Source organism: Neolamprologus brichardi, chromosome 3 (assembly GCF_056152115.1).
Source record: "Neolamprologus brichardi isolate AB-2024 chromosome 3, ASM5615211v1, whole genome shotgun sequence".
NCBI classification, from domain to species: domain Eukaryota; kingdom Metazoa; phylum Chordata; class Actinopteri; order Cichliformes; family Cichlidae; genus Neolamprologus; species Neolamprologus brichardi.
Genome location: NC_142106.1, coordinates 51,826,290 through 51,851,773, shown reverse-complemented (window position 1 = coordinate 51,851,773; position 25,484 = coordinate 51,826,290). Strand labels below are relative to the sequence as shown.

Genomic DNA, 25,484 nt, shown 5'->3' with positions numbered 1-25,484 from the left:
GATCCGTTTCTGAGGTTCCTGACTCTGAACGTCCCTCAAACGCCTCTCTGATCGTTTCCTTCCGTCGCTTTTACTTTCGCTTTCGTGAATGTTGTGGCGCAGTTGATCGTCTCCATGTTAAGGTAATGTTAGCAGTCTGTACTGTTTTCCTGGCTAACATCAGCTGTGTGCAGCTTAGTTTCAGCATAAATCTGCTTCGTTTTATGTGAGATCAGAGTCTGGGAATGAGACAGAAACAGTTAGTTGATGATCAGCAGCTGAACTCAGAGTCGATGTTACTGTGGATCCACTGACTGATGACTGTAGGCAGCTTCTCCTGCCTCCATCAGTCTGTTATGGAAGCCCGTTTCCGCCACAGAAAAGGATCCATTCTCCAAATTTCGAGTTAGTTTTTTCAAAATTCCAAGTTAAAACCTCGAAATTTCGAGAATGGATCCTTCTTTTTTTTAGTGACGGAAACGGAAACAGGCTTCCAGTATGTGGATGTTCATTAACTGCTGACAGTGAGACAGGGGTGTCCTTGTTGCTTTTCCGAAGTCGCTGCCAACACTTCATCTATAAAATGCATTTCTCTGCTCGTTCGCTATAGTCTGCTGTTGTATTTGTATGCAGGTTATTTTCCTTTTTCAGTTTAACTGGTGATATTCATTCGTGTATTGTAGGTGAATGCGCTGATGTTAGTTCATAAATTCTGCAGAGTTAGTAAACTGGCCGTTTTTGCTCAATAATTCCTGTTTCATGTTCAAACCATCAGACAGAAACTCTGCATTTGTTTTTATGTTCTTCAGCCTGTTGTTCTTGAGGTAATCTGTGATGCATTCAATGACCCTCCACATGCTCTGAGGGTCATTTGAAGAGAAACAGAACTTCATCTTTAGAGCATAAGTGGGTTTTTGCCCTCTTTATGCCCGCGGTCAGGCTCTGTTTATTGTAGTATAACACTCATAGGACACGGTGTCCTGCTGCACACACACTGCACACACACTGCACACAATGACAGCTGCAGAGTTTGTGTCTGATGTATTAAGTATGAAACACTGTTGGGATCAAATCTGGTCAGAATGAATCCAGGTGCAGGTGTGTCAGTTTAGGACCACTGGACTAACATCCAAGTCCTCACAATATAAAGTGTATTCTGTAGTAACATCCTGGTGTTGCAGCAACAGTCCCACATGGAAACGTCAACAGTCAAACTCAAAATCTCTTTTTGTCAACAATAAAATGACAGCAGACCAATTTGAACAAAGTTGGTAAAATGCTTCAGAAATTAGTAAAATATTAAAAAGTGTCTTGATGCTCAATCATCCAGTAAATCCCCAAAAAGCTGATTCTGTTCATCTGGATGTTTTCAGCAGCATGGATCAGTGTGAGGACAGAGAGGAGGGAGTCCCTCCCTCTAAAACCACTCTGTGTGGGGAACATGAGAGCCAGACCAAAGCTCAGAGGTGAGATGACCATCTCTAACTGTCCATGACTCTTCTCCATGTCACAGCTCAGCACTCACATCACTGCTCCATCATTATTCACACTCATACCTCTGTGTGTTGTTTTAAAGCCCAGAGCTGTGGGGCGTACCAGGCTCAGCTGGACATAACCCTGAAACTAATCCAGAACCTGGACCTGAACCCAGCTGTGTTTCCTTAAAGAGCAACGACTCGAAGGATATTGATATAGACTTTAAAGGATGTTCTTCTGCTGCTGAGAGGTAATGTGTGTCTAGATGTTGTTCCTGACTCTGTATTTTTGAATAAATCCTCATGTTTAATATCAGCTCAGCTCTTTTTCACACACATTTCTATGTTGGTATGTGAAGCGGTGTGTGTTGGAGTGTTTCCACAAACACAGCAGTCAGAGTGGAAAGAGTGGATGTTGTAGGAGGTGTTTGTGTAGTGAAGAGGCTGAGTGTCTGTAGGACTCCAGCTGCTCCAGCAGGTGTCTCCTTTGTGCTTTGCTTCAAACACAGTGTAGGGAGGAGCTTCCACTCAGGTGTTTCAGGTGTTGCTGGATGGAGGAGGACAAATAGTTTTTCCCTTCAGTGACACTTCAGCAGCTCAATGTTCTGGGGAGATGTTTGTCTTTATGAAGGTTTATGGATTATTGTTCTTACTTTGGTTAAACTGAGCAATACATTTTCCATCTAACATTTAAAGTAAATTTCCAGGTGAAAAAAAAGATCTGCAGCTGCAGCCTCTGTGATGTTTCACAGTCTGAAAGTAACAAATTCAACCAGAGTTCAAACAAAGGCTTAATATAGGTGTGTATTTGATATAATGCCAACAAGTACAAATAGGTGTTCTTACAGGTCTTAATCACAGAGGTCTGATAAGTCTGGTGACTTTCACAGTCAGCAATTTTGCTGCCTTTTATTTTATATTGGCCTTTTTAAAGCCCTTCAAATGCTCCCACATTCATACAGAGCTTTTAATAGCAAACTCCTTTACAGTCCTTCTCCTCTCACACACGATCACACGACTGATTTGTCTGCAGCAGCTGTGTTACTGCTAGTATTTTATTATGTGTGTAATCTCCTCATATTGTTCCTGTGGTTTAGTTTGACTTCCTTCTTCAAACTCAGCTGCTCTGTTGCTGATACACGTCTCCATGAATATGATTGATCAGATGCTGCCAACACCATGTGTTTCATGTGAACGCTCAGCTGAAACCCTGGGTTGACTTATCGAGTTAATAACAAGCTTCACGTGACTGTGAATGCTAAAGTGAATCCAGATCAAGGAAAGAGACCCTGCTAATGTTGGACTCACTTCTTAGTGTAGATCCCAGGAGGAAGTTCAACATAGCCAGCCATTCTTTGTGCTAGCTCGACCAAACCTGAGACCACAGTGCAGGATAATGATTATCATCTGTCTCTGTCAAGGACATTTAAAATCCACAAATAACAAAAATAATTATATTTGATCATTAAAAATATGTTTTCAATTAAAAAAGCATGAGCACACTGGTGGATTACAGAAACATGAAAACTCATTAACAGTAAAGTTAATTTAGACGTAAACAAAGTGTCAAACATACTTAAGTAGAAGGACTGATGTTTGTGTTAAAATACCCTCTTAAAGCTGAAATACTGATTCAACTTCTTTACTCAAGTAAAGGTAAAAGAGTACAGGCTCTGAAATGTACTCACAGTATTAAAGTAAAAACTCCATCTTTGAAGGAAATTTCTGCCAGTTTTTGTGCAAAGTTACCTGAATTTCTACCTCCAACATTAATATGAGAAAATTATCTGAACTTTTATTCTAATGAATTTAATCAGCTTGAACATTTTGTTGCACAAAAGTAGAAAAAACCCAAAGGGATTCAAAAATAGCTCCATTTGCTGTTGCCTGCATTGTAGATGGGCGGCTTTGCCTCAACACCTAAACAGGAAAATGAGTTTAATCAAGTATTAAAGTGGGATTGAAGAGGTCAGGAAACCAGAGATCAGGTGTTGTGGTGCAGCATGGTCACAAGAATCATTTAGAAATGAGTCAAAATATTTCTCTTCTAGATTTTTTGCACACAGTCTGATGTGCTGCTGCTCTGAGGTTTACTGCTCTCTGTGTACTTAGAAAACTGTGAGGTACAAGTAGATTTGACACAAGTTATAATGGCTGATTTCCATATAACGGTGGAATACAGGGACTTAATCGTTAAGTAAGAAGAAAGTTTGAAGCCTAATCTTAAAAGTAGAGATAGTGTCTGTCTCCTGAATCCAAACTGGAAGCTGGTTCCACAGAAGAGGGGCCTGAAAACTGAAGGCTCTGCCTCACAATGAAGGGAATCCAGGAGAAATCTGCTCTCTCTTTCTAGTCCCTGTCAGGACTCTTGCTGCAGCATTTTGGATTAGCTGAAGGCTTTTCAGTGAGTTTTTTGGACATCCTGATAATAATGAATTACAGTCGTCCAGCCTGGAAGTAATAAATGCATGAACTAGTTTTTCAGCGTCACTCTGAGACAGGATATTTCTAACTTTAGAGATGTTGCACAAATGGAAGAAAGCAGTCTTACATATTTGTTTAATATGTGCATTGAAGGACATGTCCTGGTCAAAAATGACTCTTAACTTGACCCAGTGGGTTACTGGTCCCACGCATGAAAAAGGTCACACACTAGACTTGGAGCTTTCCCACGGGCTGGATGTGTGCATCACTGAAATATCTGAGTTGGGCATCTCCGATCATTTTCCTGTGTTGTTCACTGTAACGCTGCGCTGCTCGGTAGATAAGCCGTGTGCCTCAGCGCGTAAAAAGCGAGCGCTTAATGCTCTAACAGCGCCGCTTTTTCTGCTGCCTTTATGGACTCTGGAATAATGAACTCCAGCTGTTAAAGTGTTGAGGACCTTTCAGATATTCTTCATTCTACCTGCACTGATATTTTGGACTCTTTTGCTCCGTTCAGGACTCCGCGCGCTCAGCATTTATCAGAGCTGTGGTTGAATGAACATATGCGCTCCCTTAGACGTGACTGTAGACGCGCCGAAAGGAGATGGAAAAAGGACAGATTGTATGTTTCTCTACAGATTTTAAGGACTTTCTGTCTTTCTGCTCACCAAGAAGCTGTAAAAACTGCAGACACAGTTTGTCTTAAACTTAGTGTCAGTAAACAGTCACAGGCCTCAGGTACTTTTTAATGTCCTCAATCATTTTCTTTGTTCACGTGATAATGTCGGAGTCATTTCTTCACCAAGTATTTGTGATGATTTTTTAGCATTTTTAACAACAAGGTTCTATCTATTAGGGCTCTTGTCTCACCGACTGCTGCCTCAGATCCGAGTCTTTCTCATGTGTGCTCAGCTGTCTTAGAGCAGTTTGATCCTGTCTCCTTTAATGACTTGACTGCGGTAGTTTGTAACCTAAGATCATCACACTGCCCCTCTGATTGTCTCCCCCCAACTACTCTTTCAAGGATTGCCAGGTTGGAGTTTGGCCTATAATTAGCTCAGACAGCTGGGTCTAGAGATGCTTTTTAATTAAAGGTTTAACTACAGCCAGCTATGGATGGGTACCGTTTAGATTTGAAAACCTGCTAAATCAGAATCAGTTGCTGATGATGGCTTTTTTTCTTTTACATTAATCACATATAATCTTAACTCAAAGTGAACATAGACTTGATTGAAGTAACTCAGATCAGCCAATTCAAAATGCTAATTCAATCAACTCTGAGTTTATGGCTAGACTCAGTTTGTTGGTCCTGCACCTTAAAACTATTCCCTGTTTGTCCCTCATGTTTTTTGGATATTGTTTTCAGATCTTATGTCACGGCTAGCGGGGCGAGCCATGTTGAATTTAATAAAGGACCCAAGATGCGGACACTGCCTTGAAGTGAGTGAGCTTTATTGAAACGGTGAAGTGCAGTGGAGATGGCCTGTGCAGAAGCTAAGATAACCTCTACTGAAAAAACTAAAAGACTGACCTGAAACCTTAAACGGAGACACGGGGAGATAACACAGAGGACATTTCCGTTGTCTTTTTTCCTATTTCCGTTGTGCTTTGTGTGCTTTTGCAGCGTTTTTCTTTTTGCAGCATTTTTCTTTTTGCAGCGTTTTTCTTTTTGGAAGTGTTTTTCTTTTTGCAGCATTTTTCTTTTTGCAGCGTTTTTCTTTTTGCAACATTTTTCTTTTTGCAGTGTTTTTCTTTTTGCAAGTGTTTTCTGAAGTTGCAGTCCGTTTGGCCTCTCAGGGCCACCGTACACAAAAGAGCAATCAGGGAATGAGAAAAGGGAGGGAGACACAGCAGGATTAATTGGACATAACCAGAAAAGGGGAAGCAAAAGTAGACACACTAACATAGGACATGGCACTGTCAAAATAAAACAGGAAGTGAACACAGAGACACAATACTAACACAGTAAAGAGGGAACACAGAAACCAAAACCTCAGAACTAGAAAATCTTAATCAGAATGAAATTGTAACAAAAGACAATAACAATCAAAACAAAACCACTGAGTCCACAGACTCGGGACATACATCGGCTCAAACTGTGGTCATAAATATTTTGTACTTGTAAATCAGACTGTGTAGTTGTGAACTGAATTTTGTAACATTGTAAAAAAAAATATCTGAAAAGTTTATGTTTTTGCGTCCATTGATTTGTGTGTGTAAAAATGTAAAAATGTAAGAAATGTAAGAAAAATTAGAACTACTTTTGCTGACACAAAGTTTGGCGAGCACTGCAAGTTGGCACTTTAAACCACTCACTGATATAAAGAGAGCACCTTGTTCCAGGGCATCTGAGCATGGAGGGAAAGCTTTATGCAGGAGATGGTAAGAGCTGTTGGGACTAAAGAAACTGAGCAGAAAACTACAGACATCTTGAAACTGAGCTGTTAATTCTCAGTGGGATCACCAGGACTAGCAAAGCTTCACCATGACAGTCATCTGATTGACTGAACCCATCCAAACATCACTTCATGGACCTTTAGCTTGTGTCTGTGTGTGGACAGACATAACATGAGCTAATTATTCATTACTCCTCCACAGAGTGGACCAGGAGAGAGCAGAGGTTTCCACTGGTCAGTCTGCACAGGAACATCAAACACACCTGGACTCTGTGGTTATGGTTTGTAGTACTACTTTTACATTTGTTCTTTTCAGTCACCTCTATGCTGCACTTTGTAGACCAGACGATTGTCAGTGTGTCCAACATAAATCAGAGTTTGGGCTCCATGATTTCAGTCAGATTGGGGTGACTGGAGCTCAGGAGGTGAGCAGGTCAGCTACTAGTCAGAAGGTTTGTGAATCAAACCCTGGCTGGCAAATGTACTGGGTAACGTACTAAACCCAAGCTGCCCTCTGATGCATCCATCAGAGTGTGAAAGAAAGTATTTAAGCATAGAACAATGTGCTTGATTGAATGAGGCATGTTGTATAAAATGCTTTGTGTGCACAGAGTATCAAAGAGAGCTATATAACAACCAGTCCATTTACCACTGGGTAATTCATATAGTCTTCTTTTCCAGCGGCTGGAGGATAACATCACCATGTTTGTGAAGAACGAGCTGAAGAAGATCCAGAAGCTTCTGAGTCCAGATCACCCAGAAACTTTAAAGAGCCAGATGGAGGATGAGGAGATGTTTGAAGGTGAGGATGAAGATGAAAGAAAGAGCTGCAGAGAAGCATTTCTGAAGATCACACTCCACTTCTTGAGGAGACTTAAGCAGCATGAGATGGCTGACCATCTGCAGAGCAGTAAGAGAATTTCTCTAAAGACTGAATATTGATCTTTCCTAATAGCTCAAGAAATGGACCAAAAGACATTCATCCTTTCAGGGTACTGAAAGGCTATGATATTTATTATATAATATTTTTTTCTAAATTTCTTACCTTCAGAATTTGCTCCACTCTGTAAACGAGAACTTAAAGCCCAACTGAAGAAGAAGTTCCAGTGTGTGTTTGAGGGGATTGCTAAAGCAGGAAACCCAACCCTTCTGAATCAGATCTACACAGAGCTCTACATCACAGAGGGAGGGACTGCAGAGGTCAATGATGAACATGAGGTTAGACAGATTGAAACAGCATCCAGGAAACCAGACAGACCAGAAACAACAATCAGACAAGAAGACATCTTTAAAGCCTCACCTGGAAGAGATAAACCAATCAGAACAGTGCTGACAAAGGGAGTGGCTGGCATTGGGAAAACGGTCTTAACACAGAAATACAGCCTGGACTGGGCTGAAGACAAAGCCAACCAGGACATCCAGTTCATATTTCCATTCACTTTCAGAGAGCTGAATGTGCTGAAAGAGGAAAAGTTCAGCTTGGTGGAACTTGTTCATCACTTCTTTAATCAAACTAACGAATCAGGAATCTGCAGGCTTGAAGACTTCCAGGTTGTGTTCATACTTGATGGTCTGGATGAGTGTCGACTTAATTTGGACTTCAACAAAACTAAAATCCTGACTGAAACAAGAAAGTCCACCTCATTGGATGAGCTGTTGACAAACCTCATCAGAGGGAACCTGCTCCCTTCTGCTCGCCTTTGGATAACTACACGACCTGCAGCAGCCAATCAGATCCCTCCTCAGTGTGTCGACATGGTGACAGAGGTCAGAGGGTTCACTGACCCACAGAAGGAGGAGTACTTCAGGAAGAGATTCAGAGATGAGGAGCAGGCCAGCAGGATCATCTCCCACATCAAGAAAGCTCGAAGCCTCCACATCATGTGCCACATCCCAGTCTTCTGCTGGATCACTGCTACAGTTCTGGAGGATGTGCTGGAAACCAGAGAGGGAGGAGAGCTGCCCAAGACCCTGACTGAGATGTACATCCACTTCCTGGTGGTTCAGGCCAAAGTCAAGAGGATCAAATATGATGGAGGAGTTGAGACAGATCCACACTGGAATCCAGAGAGCAGGAAGATGATTGAGTCACTGGGAAAACTGGCTTTTGATCAGCTGCAGAAAGGAAACCTGATCTTCTATGAACCAGACCTGACAGAGTGTGGCATCGATATCAGAGCAGCCTCAGTGTACTCAGGAGTGTTCACACAGATCTTTAAAGAGGAGAAACAACTGTACCAGAACAAGGTGTTCTGCTTTGTTCATCTCAGTGTTCAGGAATTTCTGGCTGCTCTTCATGTCCACCTGACCTTCATCAACTCTGGACTCAATCTGCTGGAAGAGGAACAAACAACGTCCATGTGGTCTAAATTATTTGATAAACCAAAACTTCAATCTCTCCACCAGTGTGCTGTGGACAAGGTCTTACAGAGCCCCAATGGACACCTGGACTTGTTCCTCCGCTTCCTCCTGGGTCTTTCAATGCAGACCAATCAGACTCTCCTACGAGGTCTGCTGACACAGACAGGAAGTAGCTCACAGACCAATCAAGAAGCAGTTCAGTACATCAAGGAGAAGCTCAGTGAGAATCTGTCTGCAGAGAAAAGCATCAATCTGTTTCACTGTCTGAATGAACTGAATGATCGTTCTCTAGTGGAGGAGATCCAAAAGTCCCTGAGATCAGGAAGTCTCTCCACAGATGAACTGTCTCCTGCTCAGTGGTCAGCTCTGGTCTTCATCTTACTGTCATCAGAAGAAGATCTGGATGTGTTTGACCTGAAGAAATACTCTGCTTCAGAGGAGGCTCTTCTGAGGCTGCTGCCAGTGGTCAAAGCCTCTAAAAAAGCTCTGTAAGTTATAAAGTTTCTATTATTTAATTTATCGTAACTTTATTTATGATGATTTACATCTTTTTTTTAGTCTGAATAGCTGTAACCTGTCAGAGAGAGCATGTGAAGCTCTGTCCTCCTCCCTTCAACTAGAAGACTGTGAGCTCAGAGCTCTAGATCTGAGTAACAACAACCTCCAGAACTCAGGTTTGACAAGACTGTTTTCTGGACTGAAGACTGGAAACTGGAAACTGGAAACACTCAGGTCAGATATTGTTGTTTGTGATTTGACTTGAAATTTGCAACTTAAACACTACATTTATTTTTATACTGACATATCCTTACTTTGAAATCTTTTTCAAAGGTTTTTCTTCTAAAACCATTTAAAACGTGCAAGAAGTTGTACATGTGACTTATATTAATGCTGCTGCCCTCTTGTGGCTAAAGTGTAATTATGTTATTGTTATTAGGGAAAACATTTGAGAGTAACATGCCAAATGAGTCAGCACTTTGGCTTTAGCTTAAGAAATCCTCACTTTTATGTAATCAGTTATAGTTGCATGTATTCATTGTCATAATTTAACCTTTAATATTGATGTCTTAAATTTATTTTGAGTAAAATAGCAAGAATTTTAATGGATGTATTAAATAAAGACATCACTAATGAATTAATTATTTCAGTAATTAATTTTAAAAAGTACGTAATTAAAGAAATATATTAATAATTAATTATCCATTTATATCATTTAAAATGTGTCATTATGTATTTATGTACAATTCAAATTAGTTAATTACATATTTAATCAATTATTGGTTTGTTTTCTATTTTAATTATTTTATTGACACATTTAATGAATTATTTAATGATGTATTTATTTAATTCACGTTGCTACTCCTGGCCCTGCATCGGTGTTCATAAATACATTTTATTTGTCAGCTTCACCCATCAAAGTCAGGGGGCGGGGTTAATGCTGATCAAGTCAAAACCATTGCTTTGGTCTGGTGGGCGTTCTTTTAGTGGGCTTTTCTGTCACGGCCTGCGTGGCAGACTATGATGAGGGGAAGGAGGACCCAAATGCTGCACTCTTTGATGAGGTCAGTGCATTTATTTACAGTGATGCAAAATAATCCAAACAACAATAAATCCCCAGTGCGTTCCCGACTCTGACATGTCCTCTTGCCAGTGTTAGTGTTCTTTGTCTCCGCTCCTCAGTGTCTGAGCACCCCGTACTCGCTGCCCTCTCGTCTCCACACTCCTCCTGGGGAATAACAAAGAGGCAGCCGTCAGCAACACCACAATGCGGCAGACTAACCTTAACTAACTCGCCAAGAGACTAACGTGAAGTTACGCAATGATCCAGCATCAGAAAGAGCTCCACCACACTCCTAAGTAGCTCCTCCGACGAGGCTTGATCAGCTGCAGGTGTGAGTAATTCTCCTCTGCAGGTGTGGCCAGGCTCCTGGCTGACACACACACCCACACACACCTAGATACACAAACATGGAAACAGGAGACAGCAGCACCAAAAACACACATGTCCATAACTTCTTACAGGCCTTGGGTCACCCAGACCCCGGTCCCATGACAATTTCTCAAAACTAAGTAGGCCCACACACCAGGGTTTGGACATGTGTGGACCCAAACTATACCTAAACTTTACCCTTTTTTGTGTGTCACCAAATACACTTTAATATCTTCTAGACAAGAATGTAGAGGCACAATCTTTAAATATCTGCTCACTTTGTCAAAATGAACCTGATCCTCTCAGATGATTTCAGTGATGTCTGCCAGCTCACCTTGCGAGTGGTCGAGCTTGCATACCGCTGTCAACGCGGCACACAACTTGTAAACTCCCTGCTGACTATCACCTCTCAAGTTATTTATTTATGTTAGTTTCAACTGTTCCAGCAAAAAGTAAGCACATGTTACTGATAAAAGGTCCAATAGAAGCAAAGTCTAAAATGTGAAAACAAACATGAGGGACAAACAGGAGCCTTTTTCAAGGCACAGGTTCAACAAACTGAGTCTAGCCACAAACTAGAGCAGCTGTGAGTTTTCGGTTCATGACAGGCTGACCTGAGTTACTTTGAGTTAAGACTATGCTTCTGAAACAAGCATTAAATTAAAACTAACATTAAAAAGATGGTTAAGGAGGAAAGAGAGCATTTTCACCACAGCATGTTCATGCTGCTTGTAGATAGTGAAGACTGCTGTTCAGCCTGCTCCAGAAATGATTAAACTGCTTTAAAAAAATATTATTAAATTGTATTCTAAAATAAAGTCTGATTAAGATCTGATCTTTGTTTGGGGGGGGGTCAATAATGTCCACAAGTCTGTATGATGTGTTTCATAGTTTCTAACAAGCCTTTTAAACTTAAGTTACTGCATTGCTGAAACACCAACATCTGCTTATTGAACAAAGAAACAACCAAAAGACCACACATCTGATTTTATTTTTATTTTAATAGACTTCCAAAAATGATACCAGATAACTGGCCTCAGAATATAATTGAATAAACATTTTTAAAAACGATAACCTAATCCTGTCTTGACAGGCTGAGCTCTTCAGTATCCACCAACAGCATCGTCATGCTGAGTCAGACGTTTCTGCTCCTGGTGGAAATACTCTTCCTCTTTCCACATTGTACCAAATGTTTTTAAATGTTAGTTACAATTTAAAATTAAAGATTAAAAAAGTGTAACACATATAAACATCAGATAATTAAGACAAGCGAATGGTTCAGTTCCACATGTGCTCCGCTGAGACATTTAACTTCAGTAAAATTATGCAGTTATGAAACAACTTTAATCTAAAACAAACTGATTTGCTCAGGAGCAAAGACAGTGAAGTAAGTGACTGTAAGTGAGTAAGCTGTGCTGGTGACTATATCAGATTTCCAGTCATTTGACCAGATAAGTGGCAGAACTATATTACTGAGCTACAAGTTTACTTATTTAATTGATGTCTGTCAATAAATCTATTTAATTTAAATGCAAACAGCCCAAATCCTTATTAAAGCAACAGGTAAACCCTGATCGGTCACTTTGAGGGTAAACGCAAGCTCCAGCAGCTGTGCGCTGACGAAACTAACTTAACAAACTTAACAAACTTAAAGTCCTTTAATTTTCTCAAAAATCGACAGTGCGCCTGATAATCCAGTGAGCCTTATGGTCCAAATAATACGGTACATTTGCAAATTGTGAGCACAATATTAGAACTAAATTATTTTATATTGACAAACAGCGGCCCGCATTAAACTGTGACTGTCACCAGGTAATGTGGGCGTGTTTCCTGAATAACCAGCAGGTGTTAAACAGCTGACAGGTGAACAGGATGCATGCAGGTAAACTCGAGGGCCCTTCGAGCTGATCGGTGGTGTCGTGAGGAGAATTTCAGCTCATTATTCATGTTACAGAAACACAGAGGTACGAGACCAGGCAGAAGACTTTCTGATTATTTGTTTTTAGTTAAAATAATTCCATTGTTGTCTAGTGATGGTGTGGTAAAGCTCTGTGAATGTGTCCAACATTTCCGGCTTTGTTGCTTCACCCAAAGGCAGATCACACAAAGCCTCGTTTAACTGCTTATTATGAAGAACTGACATCTGCTGGTCATTTAATGTTCAGCAGCACTGCTGTGAGAATACCTGTAGGATACATACCAGTGGATATGTAAGCACATGCACAGCTGCAGGGCTAGAAGGGCCCAAATGAATTAAATAAATAGATTCTTAAATAATTAATTAAATGTGTCAATAAGTGATTAATTAAATATATTTAAAAATCAATAAATTTGTAATTAATTTATTGGAAATTACTTGGCATTAAATCAGTGATGTATATATTTAATTTATTAAGTATTTTGAACTTAATTCGTTAATGACATTTAATTAATTATTTAATGATGACTAATTGATTGATTATTGATGATTAATTAATCCTCCACACGATTTAACCTCTATAGAGATGATATTTTATCTAGATCATGTATTTTTCAAAGGTTCAGTCCAGAAAGTTTAACATTATTATTTTTCTCTTTATTGTCTCTTCAGATTGAGTGTCTGTAATCTCTCAGAGAGAAGCTGTGAAACTCTGTCTTCACTACTCAGCTCCCAGCCCTCTAGTTTGAGACAGCTTGACCTGAGTAACAATGACCTGAAGGACTCTGGAGTGAAAGTTTTGTCTTCTGGACTGAAGAGTCCATATTGTGAACTGGAAACACTCAGGTCAGCGTTCTTGAAATGTTCAGTAGATGAGGTTTAGAAGTTTACATGTCTTTTTTAAATTCATTTTTGGCTGTAATTTCCTGTTTGCATTTAGCTATTTTTCTCGTCCCTAAGAGTATTTGTCATGTCTGCAGGCTGTCAGGCTGCCTGATCACAGAGGAAGGTTGCAAGTCTCTGGTCTCAGCTTTTAGCTCCAGTTCTTCCCATCTGAAAGAGCTGGACCTGAGCTACAATAACCCAGGAGAGGCAGCAGTGAAGATGCTTGAGCAGCTAAGACTGGACACTCTGAGGTATGTAGATGGCCGTTACAGCCACAAACAGTGTCTGATAGATGAGGAAACTGGCTCTGTCTGATTACTTAATGCTGGAAACCAGTGTAATTTGAACAATCACACATTTCTGGTCTAACATAAACAGTAGATGTCTGTATGTGGTCTCAAAGAACAAAATCTCTGTCAGCAACAACGGTGCAGCCTGTTCAAACTGATCTCTGGAAAGGAACTGACGTTTTCACTCTCTTTATTTATTTTAAGTTTTATCTGTGTGCAGAGACCATGTCCAGGACATGTTTAGCCTGGCCCATCATAAACTAGAATTAGGGGGAAGTTGTTTCCCCAGCTTAGAAAAACATATTAGTAAAAGTAAATGGATTACTAGGTCACTCAACTTAACTAACCACCTACTAAAATGGGCTATTTTGCACTGCTAGTTTGCTGCTTCTGAGTGTTTACTACTGAAACTTGTTTGTGCTAAAATATCAAATTGATCTTCTGGACTTTGTGATGATAGTTAGTAGAAAACAACAGAAAAATAGAATGCAGTCAAAGTGAATTAACTTTGGTCGATCAACCTTGAAATTCAAAGTCAAATTATAATATAATGAGTGCTGTCAACATTAACGCGTTAAGCTGCATTAACGCTTCAACGCCGTGTAACCCCTCATGGGGCTGATCTGCGTTAACTTGTTAATGAGGATTTGCCGCGTTAACGCCGTAATTACGGGTTAATGTTGACAGCACTAAATATAATATAAGTCAATCATTCAAATCAGTCATTCATTGCTAACAGAAAGCAAAGATTAAGAAACAAAGGGATGGAGCTGGTGGAGGAAACCAGGTCACTGGTTGGGTGTTGGGCCCAGACCAGTGGGTGTTTTTGACTGTAAAGCCAATCTAGCAAGGACAACCACTGGTCCTGTTACCCTGCAGCCTGCACTGCAGGATATGTGCTGTGCCACTGAGACCACGTCCACACTAGCCCAGATGGATTTGAAAACGGTGTTTTCGTCTGAAAATGCTCCGCGTCCACACTATTGTTTTCAGTTGTTTTCACAAGGTTGTGTGTCCACATTGAAACGGCCGAAAAACGCTTATGTTGCAGTCCTGCGCATGCATGAAACGCAAGAAGATCCGGCCTGCCTCATTTCTGTCTGACGTCTATTCACTTTCCGGCTCGTTGAAACGTCGCAGCAAAATGAGGAAAAGCACAGAGTTTTTAAATGGACTAACAATGAGGTGGAGTTGTTGCTGCGAGTAACACAAAAGTACAAAGTTGCAAATTCGAGTGAGAGTTACAGAATTTAAAGAAAAGTTATCTGGAGCATGTACAGACTGATATTAACCTTTAATAGGGCTGTCAAAAATGAGAGCAAACAAAACAACTGTTGTATAACGCCCTCCACTATCTTTGTTTAATTGGTCACATGACTGCATCCCATGACTAAAAAGGTGTCATCGTTTTCAAGTCTGCGTTTTTGCTGTCCACACTGTGAAGGGAAAGCACCGTTTTCAAATGTATGCATTTTTGAGAGCGTGTTCAAAACACAAAGTTTTCCTTGAGCGAAAACGCCTCCCTGGGAAAGTCTATGCCAGGGTGCTGGAGAGGAGAGTCCGACCGTTAGTCGAAGCTTGGTTACAGGAGGAACAATGCGGTTTTCATCCTGGTCTTGGAACACTGGACCAGCTCTTTATCCTCTCATGGATACTCCAGGGCGCATGGGAGTTTGCCCAACCAGTCTACATGTGTTTTGTGGACTTGGAGAAAGCATTCGACCGTGTCCCTTGGGGAGTCCTGTGAGGGGTGCTCCGGGAGTATGGGGTGACTGGCCCATTGCTATGGGCCATTCAGTCCTTATACGACCGTTGCAAGAGCTTGGTCCCCATAGCCGGCAGTAAGTCGGACTCGTTCCAGGTGGGTGATGGATCCGCCAGGGCTGCCCTTTGTCACCGATTATGTTTATAATTTTTATGGACAGAATTTCTAGGCGTAGCCAAGTGGTTTCACTTAGGTCAGGGGTCGGCTCCAGAGCCGCATGCGGCTCTTTAGTCCTTATAGTGCGGCTCGGGGAAAATAAATTAGAAGTATTTAGCTGAAGTGTATTTTATTTATGTTAGTTCTTTTTTAACTTGTAGTTCTAAATTGGAAGATTATTGTGATATTGAAGTATAAAAATAAAATTATATTCTATTATTTCTTCATCGCTCAAAATATCCGTCACACTCGCGGAAGCCGGTGTACCCGCCGAAACGCCATGCATTTATCGAGACTTTCAACCCCAGGTAGGACAGTTATAGATCTTCGGATCCACATTATGTCAGCAGCTGTTCTCCACCGTGAACTATGTTAAAAACAAACACCACTCACGCCTCAAAGATGACAGCTTACAGTCCTGCGTAAAGATGAAAGTGACTTCGTACAGCCTCGATTTGCAGACGCTGTGACCAGAAGTCCCATTGTAAACATATCACGGCAGACCCGACGATGTTTGCATGAACACGCTTTTCAGCATCTCTTTATTGACCACTTTTCACACACGGTTGCTGTACGCACACAGCCGGCTGTAGCTTTGCAGCTCACAGCCCGACACACACCAACACAACAGCATAGAGAGCACAGACGTTAAGGCGGCGAGGCGTGATTGCGGGTGCCGCTCAGGTGCGTCCGCCTCCCCTGCAGCGCCGCTGCAGACCACGCCCCGCCACACACATTAACCAGGTAAAATACATATTTAGGCAGAATTTTGCAAATATCTATTTTTCATCTTTTAGCAGCATAGTGCTTTTTTTCAAATTACTTTTTAAAAGTCAGGTCAAGGCTCCAAAAGCCCAAAGGCGATATGAGGGTGGCGGCTCACAACAGTTTTTGTTTGCTGGATCATTTTAGTTCAGCTGGGTGTCTTTCCTTTTGTTATATTTCTTTAAGAGTTCAAAATGTGTTAATTACATAAATAAAATGTAATTTTCTCTGTAGCACTTCATGGATTTAAGCAACACACCTTAGTTGTTCACACAAAGCATAAAGGTAAAACACAATATATGCAGTGTTATCTTAATTTTAGATGTCAAAAAGCATTTGCAGCTCAAAGTGTTTTCTTTTGCATGGAAACCGGGTCCAAATGGCTGCTGACCCCTGACTTAGGTGGTCTCAGGATCTCATCTCTGCTTTTTGTGGATGATGTGGCTCTGTTGGCTTCATCGGGTGAAGGCTTCCAGCTCGCCTTGGAACGATTCGCAGCCGAGTGTGAAGCGGTGGGAATGAGAATCAGCACCTCCGAGTGTAAAAGCGAAGCTCTCAATTTACCGGTCGATCTACGCCCCGACCCTCAGCTATGGCCACGAGCTGTGGGTAGTGACCGAAAGAACGAGATCGTGATTACAAGTGGTGGAAATGGGCTTCCTCTCAAAGGTGGCTATTATTATTATTATATCTCTCGGCTGGCCTGGGAACGCCTTGGTGTTCCCCCGGATAAGCTGGAGTAGGTGGCTGGGGAGAGGGAGGTCTGGGCTTCTCTGTTTGGGCTGCTGCCCCCGCGACCCAGCCCCAGATAAGCGGAAGAAAATGGATGGATGGATGGAAAACACCGTCTCAGTGTGGACGGGAGGCCAAAACGGAGAGAAAACGAGGCGTTTTCAAACTAAAACGTGTTAGTGTGGACGTAGCCGGAGAGCTCCAGAAAGAGCCTTCATGGTGGCCCTGCAGCCAACCAGCACTTCAGTCAAATGCTGTCAAAAGTGGTCCCAGAGACACTGTTAGCTGTAACCATCAATGACCAAGATTTGTGTCATTTAATTCAGGGTTTCCTGTTTTATTGTTTGATATCATTTCTGAATAAATAAATCAAGATGACGAGCCTTTAAATGCACTTATGTTAGTATAAATATACAAAAATAAAAGATAATTTTCCTGTTAGGAGAATAAGAAATAAATATATTCATCACATGCATCAAATCACAACCTCCTCCTGCAAGAGTGCAGCATTGTGATTGGTTGATGCTGTTTCCACCATTTATGTTTGTTTACCTTCAACAAATTTGCTCTACAGAGCATTTATTAATTAGAAGGATTATTAATAAACATCTTTCTCTCTGCTTTTGGTGGAGTGAAACAATAACTCCTATCTCCAGAGGTCCACAGGTCCACTGGCACCTGGTCCTAACTTCACCCATGTCTGCACCCTCAGACATCCCACTGTGGAGGCATCCTCGCCTGGACCAGTGGCTGCCCTTGTGAGACAGACTTTATGGTCACAAACAGCCCTAATCTGAGAATGAAGGCTCCTTTACATAGAAAGCAGTATGTGGTGTGATGACCGCTGCATTAGCTCAAAATATGTGATGCACTGGCTGCTGCACTCTACCTGTACTGAATCAGTTTTTGTAGCCAGTCCCAGTCTTTACATTTAATATGCACCCACTCCCTGACAGCATGAATGTCACAGTGTGTTGAACCTTGACTGTGGCACATGTCAATGCTCCCTGGACATCGTGCTTAATAAAGGAGATTAAATGTGATGTGATTATGAGTTTTGCTCTTTTGAAGTTGAAACATTTATGTGTCAAAATGTTGGACTGTTCCTTTATCAGTGTGTAACAGTGTGTGTATGAGAGCCATGTAATGTCCATGTGTGCATGCTGACTGTGCTGCTCTGACCCCCCTCCTCCTTTCAGGGTGGAGCCTGCTGGAGTCCGATGGTTGAGACCAGGTCTGAGGAAGTGTAAGTGTGTTTTTAATGGGATCCATGAAAACAAAGCAGCACACATTCAACCATCTTCATCATGTCAGGAGTCATCATCAAAGTGTCAATCAATGAACAGATGATGGATCAATAACTGCAGCTGGATTGTGTTTGTTCTCTCCATCAGATTCCTGTCAACTCACAATCGACACAAACACAGTGAACACAGACCTCCAACTGTTTGACAACAACAGGAAGGTGACACGTGTGGAGAGTGTGTGGAAGGTTCAGTCATATCCTGATCATCCAGACAGATTTGATGTTCATCCTCAGCTGCTGTGTAGAGATGGTCTGACTGGTCGCTGTTACTGGGAGGTCGAGTGGACGAGCAGGGCTTGGATATCAGTGAGTTACAGAGGAATCAAAAGGAAAGGAGACAGTGATGAGTGTGTTTTTGGTAGAAATGATCAGTCCTGGAGTCTTTGCTGCTCTCATCTTGGTTCCTCTGTGTGGCACAATTACAGAGAAACACGCATCTCCTCCTCCTCTGTCTCTAACAGAGCAGCAGTGTATGTGGACTGTCCTGCTGGCACTCTGTCCTTCTACAGAGTCTCCTCTGACTCTCTGATCCACCTCCACACCTTCAACACCACATTCACTGAACCTCTTTATCCTGGATTTGGGTTCTGGGAACCATCGTATCCTCTCTCCTTAAGAAGAATTATTCATGGCTCTGGGTCAGTGACTCTGTGTAGTTAGTCTTACCTGTTAGAGAAACAGTTCAGTCTGTACATGTCTGTGTCTTTCACTCAGAAACACATGATGAGATTCATGGATTCAGTCAGTTGATGTTTTAAACTAAATGATTCACAAATTATTCTTCAACACAAGTTTGGTGAGCAGCAGGGCTCATCCTGATTTTAGTTTTTGTGCATTATAATGATGAAATAACTTTGTCATGTCTGTGGTGGCCTTTGGAGAATTAAACCATCCTTTAGAAACTAAATATAAATGTCATATTTTCCAACATTGATATTTTTCTGTGTTTCAGACGACAATGAAAAGATAAAGAACAGTCTGTAAATCATAAGTTATCAATTCAAATGATTATTAAAGCCACAAGAGAAGCTTCCTGTTATTTGTACCACTCACCTGGTCATGTGATCCAGCTGTGCAGCCAATCATAACTGACATCACTTTCTACTTTGATATTTCCATGGTGAATGGACTGATTCTTGTTTAACACGTTCATACTCTGATGGATGCATCGGAGAGGGTTAGTGTCTTGCTCAAGGATACTTTGTGTGCCAGCTGGAGCAGTCAGGGATTGAACCACCAACCTTCTGATCATTAGATGCCTTGCTCTATCTCCTGAGCTACAGCCATCATCAAAGCTCTTTCTTAAATCCTCTCTGAGAGGAGCTCAAACACGAGGAAGAGACGAAAGTGAGTGAAGAGAGTGGACTCATTAGTAAAATGAAAAACAGCCAGCGTTGATGTTTAAGACAAGTGAGGTAACAGAAATACTATATATGGCAGTGGTCACCATGGCAACATCAATGTCGGTTGCTACGTGTTGTATTGATCCTGATCTGTGAGCCTCATATCAGGATATGCTGTTGTTTGCTTGATCATTCCTCAGCTCGTCTGTGTGAAGCTGAGTGTAAAGAGGCTCCTGCTGTTAGAGAAACACTCTGATGATATATGATGTATGATATGTCTCTTCTATTTTTCTGTTATCATATTTTGATGTTTGTGATTGGTTTCATTTGTTTCTTCAGTGGCTGTAGTGTTTTAATGTTTAGATTGTCTTTTGTTCCATTTTGTAATTGTGTATAAAGTTTGATTTGAATGAAAGTTACACTCAAATGCTTTCAGTGTTGCTGTGTTGAGTGTTTGCATGTTTAATGATTGTATGGAAGACACACAAAGACATGTGACTAAAGAAATCTGTGCTAGAGTGACTTTAAAAAAATAAATAAATAGTAGAAAACAAAACAGATGTTGAATTCTTTAGAGAATTTTCTAAAAATCTTTTTCTTTCTAAACAGAATCCAGAATATTGATCTTTGACATGGAAGCTGTTTCTACAGGATCCTGATGGACACTCAAAGGTTTAGAAAATGTTCTCTTTAGTTGTTTACAGCAGAAAATCAACCGATGTGAACCAAAACAACAGAAATGCACAAGTGTGTGAGACTACAAATGATAGAATCAGAACTGCTGATTTCATTACTCTGAACTTTTAAAGGCAGGTTTTGTGTCTGAGAGCAGGGACACTTGCTGTGTTCAGTGACTGTAAGTTCAGGCTACCCTTGATTTAGTTGCTAGATGTTTTTAAACTGTGTTTATTTTATAAGGCTCATTAAAAGCCATCTGAACTAGAGATGGACCGATCCGACGTTGCGTATCGGTATCAGTCCGATACTGACCTAAATTACTGGATCGTATATAAGTAATAAATAAAAAAAGATGTAATCCGATCTACTAAATATCACAAAAGCACCTCAGAAAACTTGCGACATGGCGTAACCCAACACATGACCTTAGCTCATAGGAGCAGTATGTGTCACGTGATAGAGCGGCTGTGGCGTGCGAGACCTGTCGGCGGTCTGGTGGAGCATTTGGAGCCTCGCGACGTGCTTCCAAACCGGCCGACGTGGTTTCTTACGGACTCATCTCAGACCCAAGACTTTGAAGGCTCGCCGGCTGTAAATCGTCTGTAATGAGACGCTTTACATGTCTGAGCTGAAGTTTGTTATCAGTGTTTAAAAAGGCTGCATCTGTGATGGTTGGCATTAGATCAGTGCCTATGGAAGTGGCACCTTGCACATTTGGAAAGGAACCAAGACTGAATTATATACACAGGTTTTAGAGCAGCATGTGCTCCCATGGAGATGATGTCTTTTACATGTTTAAGGAGGATGTTGCTAAGCTGCACACTACAGCATTATGAATAAAGTATGGGTTCATGAGATTTAATTTTTGTAATTTAATTTAATTTAATTTAATTCAATTTTATTTACATTTCACACAGTGTGTCAACATTTTGTCATTAAAATAATATTAACAACAAGAAACAACAATAATAATAATAATTTCATTGCTCTATTAAATGTGCTGAAAATATGAACTCAGCCTGCGCGTGCTGTGCATGTCTGTGACGTAATCGCGTGAGAAAGGCGGTTTCCTGTCCTTTTTGGCCCTCGCTGCTCGCCGTATTTCCGCGCGGGTCTGCTGGATTAAGGAGGTAAAGTTTTTTGAACAGCATGTATAACTTTAACTGAGCTTCGTTAGTCTTTCTCAGCCTGCTGCAGTTACAGTTACAGCCGCGTATCTATTACAGTGAACCTGCCGTCAGCTGTATCACGTTAGCATTAGCTTGTGTTGATGCTAAGCTGCTATTAGCAGGTCCTGTTCAAAGTTGTGTCCGGACGACTTTACAGTTTAGTTTCCTCCGATCACCAGATATTTGTGGATGGCCTCGTGTGTACGGAAGCTTCGTGGTGAAGCGCTTTGGCCTGTGGGAAATGTAGGAAACATCAGGACGAGCTGCGCACCGCAGTAAACCGCTTTGACAAATCAACCTTATTTTCTCGCACTTCATTAATAAAAGTTTTGTCACTTGGAAAACTGCATTTTTCACACATCTCGCCGTTAATGTCACCCAGCTAACGGTGTAGTTTCAAGAAACAATGCAGTGTTCCTGCCACGAACATCACGACGGAAGCCCTGCAGGGTAGATCTGCGCAGCGGCTCTGACGGAAACGCCACAGATAGTAGCTCATTCTCCTCCTTCCGCTTTCTCCTCTTAGTGTCTCCATAGCAACTCATCTGCCTCCTCTCACCTGGTCCCGAGGATCCAGGTCTGTCACCTGGTCTCAGGTTCACCCTGAGCTGGCCCTCCTCGTCCATTCCAGTCACTCTCAAAGACAAACTGAACATTTTCCACTACGACACATCCAGCTGGGTTTTAGTTTTAATTTGAAGTCATTGTCACCATCTCCAAAACAGACACCAGAGCAGGTCTAACTCCTGTTAAAGCCAAGATTTAAAATCCTCCTTCTGACAGACGAGGTCTCGAATAATCAGCCTCTGTCGTCTCTTAAAAAGCTTGTAGTACAAAGTTATACTGATAGAGCACTCCCTCCTCAGACTGCAGCCTTATTTGTTGTTGCTAGGCCCATCTCCTGTGGACCAGCTCCCAGCTTGGATTCATGAGACTCCCCATTTATTGTTTGTGTTTTTTCTCTAAAGCTTATTGTTAGAAGTGGATCAGGTGTCTCTGAGCGTATCCCAGTAACACTGCAGTAGGAGGGCTGCTGGGAGACTTCATCATCTATCACCATGTGTTCTCTTTGAAAGCTACGTATTTGTTATATAAGATAACATAATCAGGCACTGTTAGCATCTATGTTTGAACCCTTATTAATAGATATACATGACAACACACTGCCACAGTACTAAAATAGTTTAGCAAAATGCATTTAGAAACAACAATGTACACGTCATGTAAGTTCATATAAAGTTTCATCCAGAAACTTTACATGAACCTAAAGTGTTGTTTAGTTAGTGGGTGGATGGCTGAAGGGTAATCTTGGTTTCCTTTGTTTGGGACAAACATTTGGGAATGTTTGTTTGAGAGGAAGAATAACCTGTTTGGATCAGTCAGGGGTTCGATGTCACATCCCTGAGCTAAAGTCTGATTTCCCTGATATGTGATCATCTGTAGTTTAACAGGAGAGCTGTCTTTACTTTGATCAAACCTCCTTCTCTTGTTCTAATGGAGATTCTGGATGTTCACAGGTATGATCCAGTGACATGATGGAGAGTTTAAAGACGCGGCTCGAGTTCCCCAGCCCCGTCATACAAGCCCAGGTAAGAGGCGGACTCTGCTCTGTGACTCCTCCCATCCAAATGATACCAATGATCCTTCCCTTGTCTGATTCCACAGGTACGAGTGATTTGTTAATGATAGAGGTAAACTAAGTAGCAGCTCACACAGGCAGAAAATCTCTACCATTAACAGGAATTCAGCAATACTCATAAAAAAGTCTCCTGATAAGACAGAGTAAAGAGTAACGTAACTATTTGATAGAGTAACATGACTGTAAGGTGCACTGATACATGTGTGCAGCTGTTGGAGGATTTTAAAGAGATATGAGGTGAGTTTACAGTGTAACAAGATCCAAGACACAGAGTTACTTTGTATGTTTGTTGGCAACCACGAGGGTTTCTGAGTCACTCACACTCGTGTGTTTAATATGTTTATGTAGAGGAGAGGCAGGTTTTACTGAACACACACAGACTCAGGTCCCTGTAGGCACATTCATTCATTCATTCACTCATTCATTCATCCATTCATTCATTCATTCATTCATTCATTCATTCATTCATTCATTCTTTCATTTACTCATTCATTCATTCAATCCATTCATTCATTCATTCACTCACTCATTCATTCATTCATTCATCCATTCATTCGCTCATTCATTCATCCATCCATTCATTCATTCATTCACTCATTCATTCATTCATCCATCAATCCATTCATTCATTCATTCATTCATTCATTCACTCATTCATCCATCAATCCATTCATTCATCCATTCATTCATTCACTCATTCATTCATTCATCCATCAATCCATTCATTCATTCATTCATTCATTCATTCATCCATTCATCCATTCATTCATTCACTCATTCACTCATTCATTCATTCATCCATCCATCCATCAATCCATTCATTCATTCATTCACTCACTCACTCACTCATTCACTCATTCATTCATTCACTCACTCACTCACTCATTCACTCATTCATTCATCCATCCATCCATCCATCCATCGATTCATTCATTCATTCATCCATTCATCCATCAATCCATTCATTCATTCCTTCATTCGTTCAACCATTCATTCACTCATTCATTCATTCATCCATCCATCCATCCATCAATCCATTCATTCATTCACTCACTCATTCACTCATTCATTCATTCATTCATTCATTCACTCACTCACTCACTCACTCACCCCTCCATCCATCCATCCATTCACTCACTCATTCATTCACTCATTCATTCATTCATTCATTCACTAATTCATTCATTCATTCATTCATTCATTCACTCTGTAGTGTTGGTTTCTCTTCCTCTCTTTGTTATTGTGAATAATGGTACAGAAGTGTGATTTTCTTGTGTTGTAGACGGTGAGAAGTCTTGTTGCAGCTGTCTTAAAGGAAAAAGGGTCAGATGGGCAAATCACCTGGTCCTGTGCTCAGGTGAGTTCCTGTAAGAGTCACATATGATCATTTCTTTAGTTACATGAAGTATAAAAGAGCAGGAACATCTGCTTCATGTGGTCCTGTGTTTTATCCTCAGTGACTTTGACACATCTGCTGTGAGGCTGACACCTCTGATCTCACAGTGTCAGCTTTGTTTTTATACACAGATATAAAATATGGATATGCACTGATAAACGATCATAGTTATAATATTTCTGACTGTCTGAGTCCAAATTGAATCAAACCTTGTGAGTTGGGATTGAATCAGTGCTGAGCCCGAGTGGCTGAACTGAGTGGGACAGATTGCATTCTCACGTGCACCTCTGTCTTTGTCCGTTTTCATTCAGCGCTTCAGTGCATGTGTGGAAATGGCACAGATCGTTTTGTTAAACTTCTGAAACACTGACTGCATCACTGTTGTTGTTCAGGGCCCAGCACTGGAAGCTTTGTGGCAGCAGTGCTGCAGTGACTGTGCTGTGGTGTGTTCAGCGTGCTGTGACACCTTGGTGTTATTGGTGGACCAGGGCCATGCAGACCTGGACTACATCCTCAATGGTGTCCTCAACCTCCTGCCTTCTGCAAGGTATGCAACGCGCAGTTATTGGACGCCACGATCCTGCCTCAGAAAGCTCAGCTCAGCTGTTTGTCAATGAGTCTGACAGAGGCTCTGTAACCTGCATCCATGCAGCGTTACAGCCGCTGCACAAAGGCACAACATGAAAGATAGACCTCAGCAGGACGAGGTTGTGTATCAGCAGGACAAAGAAGGCTCTCTTTAGCATGAGAATGCTAACACTGTGAACTGAGAAGAGGTATGAAGAAGGCCGTGTATGTCCACTGTTACTGGCCATCGTCACCTACAAATTCAGTCTTTAAATCCCTTTAAAGGCCCACTCACACCTCGCCTCAGGTG

At 41.4% G+C, this 25,484-nt stretch overlaps 2 protein-coding genes across 4 annotated transcripts in view; both read left to right on the top strand.

The window, feature by feature from the left end:
• Window positions 1-1,356: 1,356 nt before the first annotated feature.
• LOC148105762 (protein NLRC3-like) overlaps window positions 1,357-25,484 on the top strand; it is a 230,505-nt gene continuing 206,377 nt past the window's right edge. The window contains exons 1-7 of one of the 3 annotated variants that reach the window (XM_087838908.1): window positions 6,519-6,555; window positions 6,956-7,184; window positions 7,326-9,123; window positions 9,194-9,367; window positions 13,156-13,329; window positions 13,464-13,619; window positions 18,276-18,426. In XM_087838908.1, coding sequence (XP_087695034.1) covers window positions 6,553-6,555; window positions 6,956-7,184; window positions 7,326-9,123; window positions 9,194-9,367; window positions 13,156-13,329; window positions 13,464-13,619; window positions 18,276-18,426 — 2,685 coding nt within the window. In that variant the 5' untranslated portion in view covers window positions 6,519-6,552. Of the gene's footprint in view, window positions 1,446-1,555; window positions 1,706-6,476; window positions 6,556-6,955; window positions 7,200-7,325; window positions 9,124-9,193; window positions 9,368-13,155; window positions 13,330-13,463; window positions 13,620-18,275; window positions 18,427-25,484 lie in introns of those variants that run through there. The other 2 variants (XM_087838905.1, XM_087838906.1) reach the window with 2 other exon arrangements.
• LOC148105768 (focadhesin-like) overlaps window positions 23,090-25,484 on the top strand; it is a 28,102-nt gene continuing 25,707 nt past the window's right edge. The window contains exons 1-3 of the mRNA XM_087830670.1: window positions 23,090-23,161; window positions 24,494-24,568; window positions 25,000-25,154. Coding sequence (XP_087686796.1) covers window positions 23,105-23,161; window positions 24,494-24,568; window positions 25,000-25,154 — 287 coding nt within the window. The 5' untranslated portion in view covers window positions 23,090-23,104. The remainder of the gene's footprint in view (window positions 23,162-24,493; window positions 24,569-24,999; window positions 25,155-25,484) is intronic.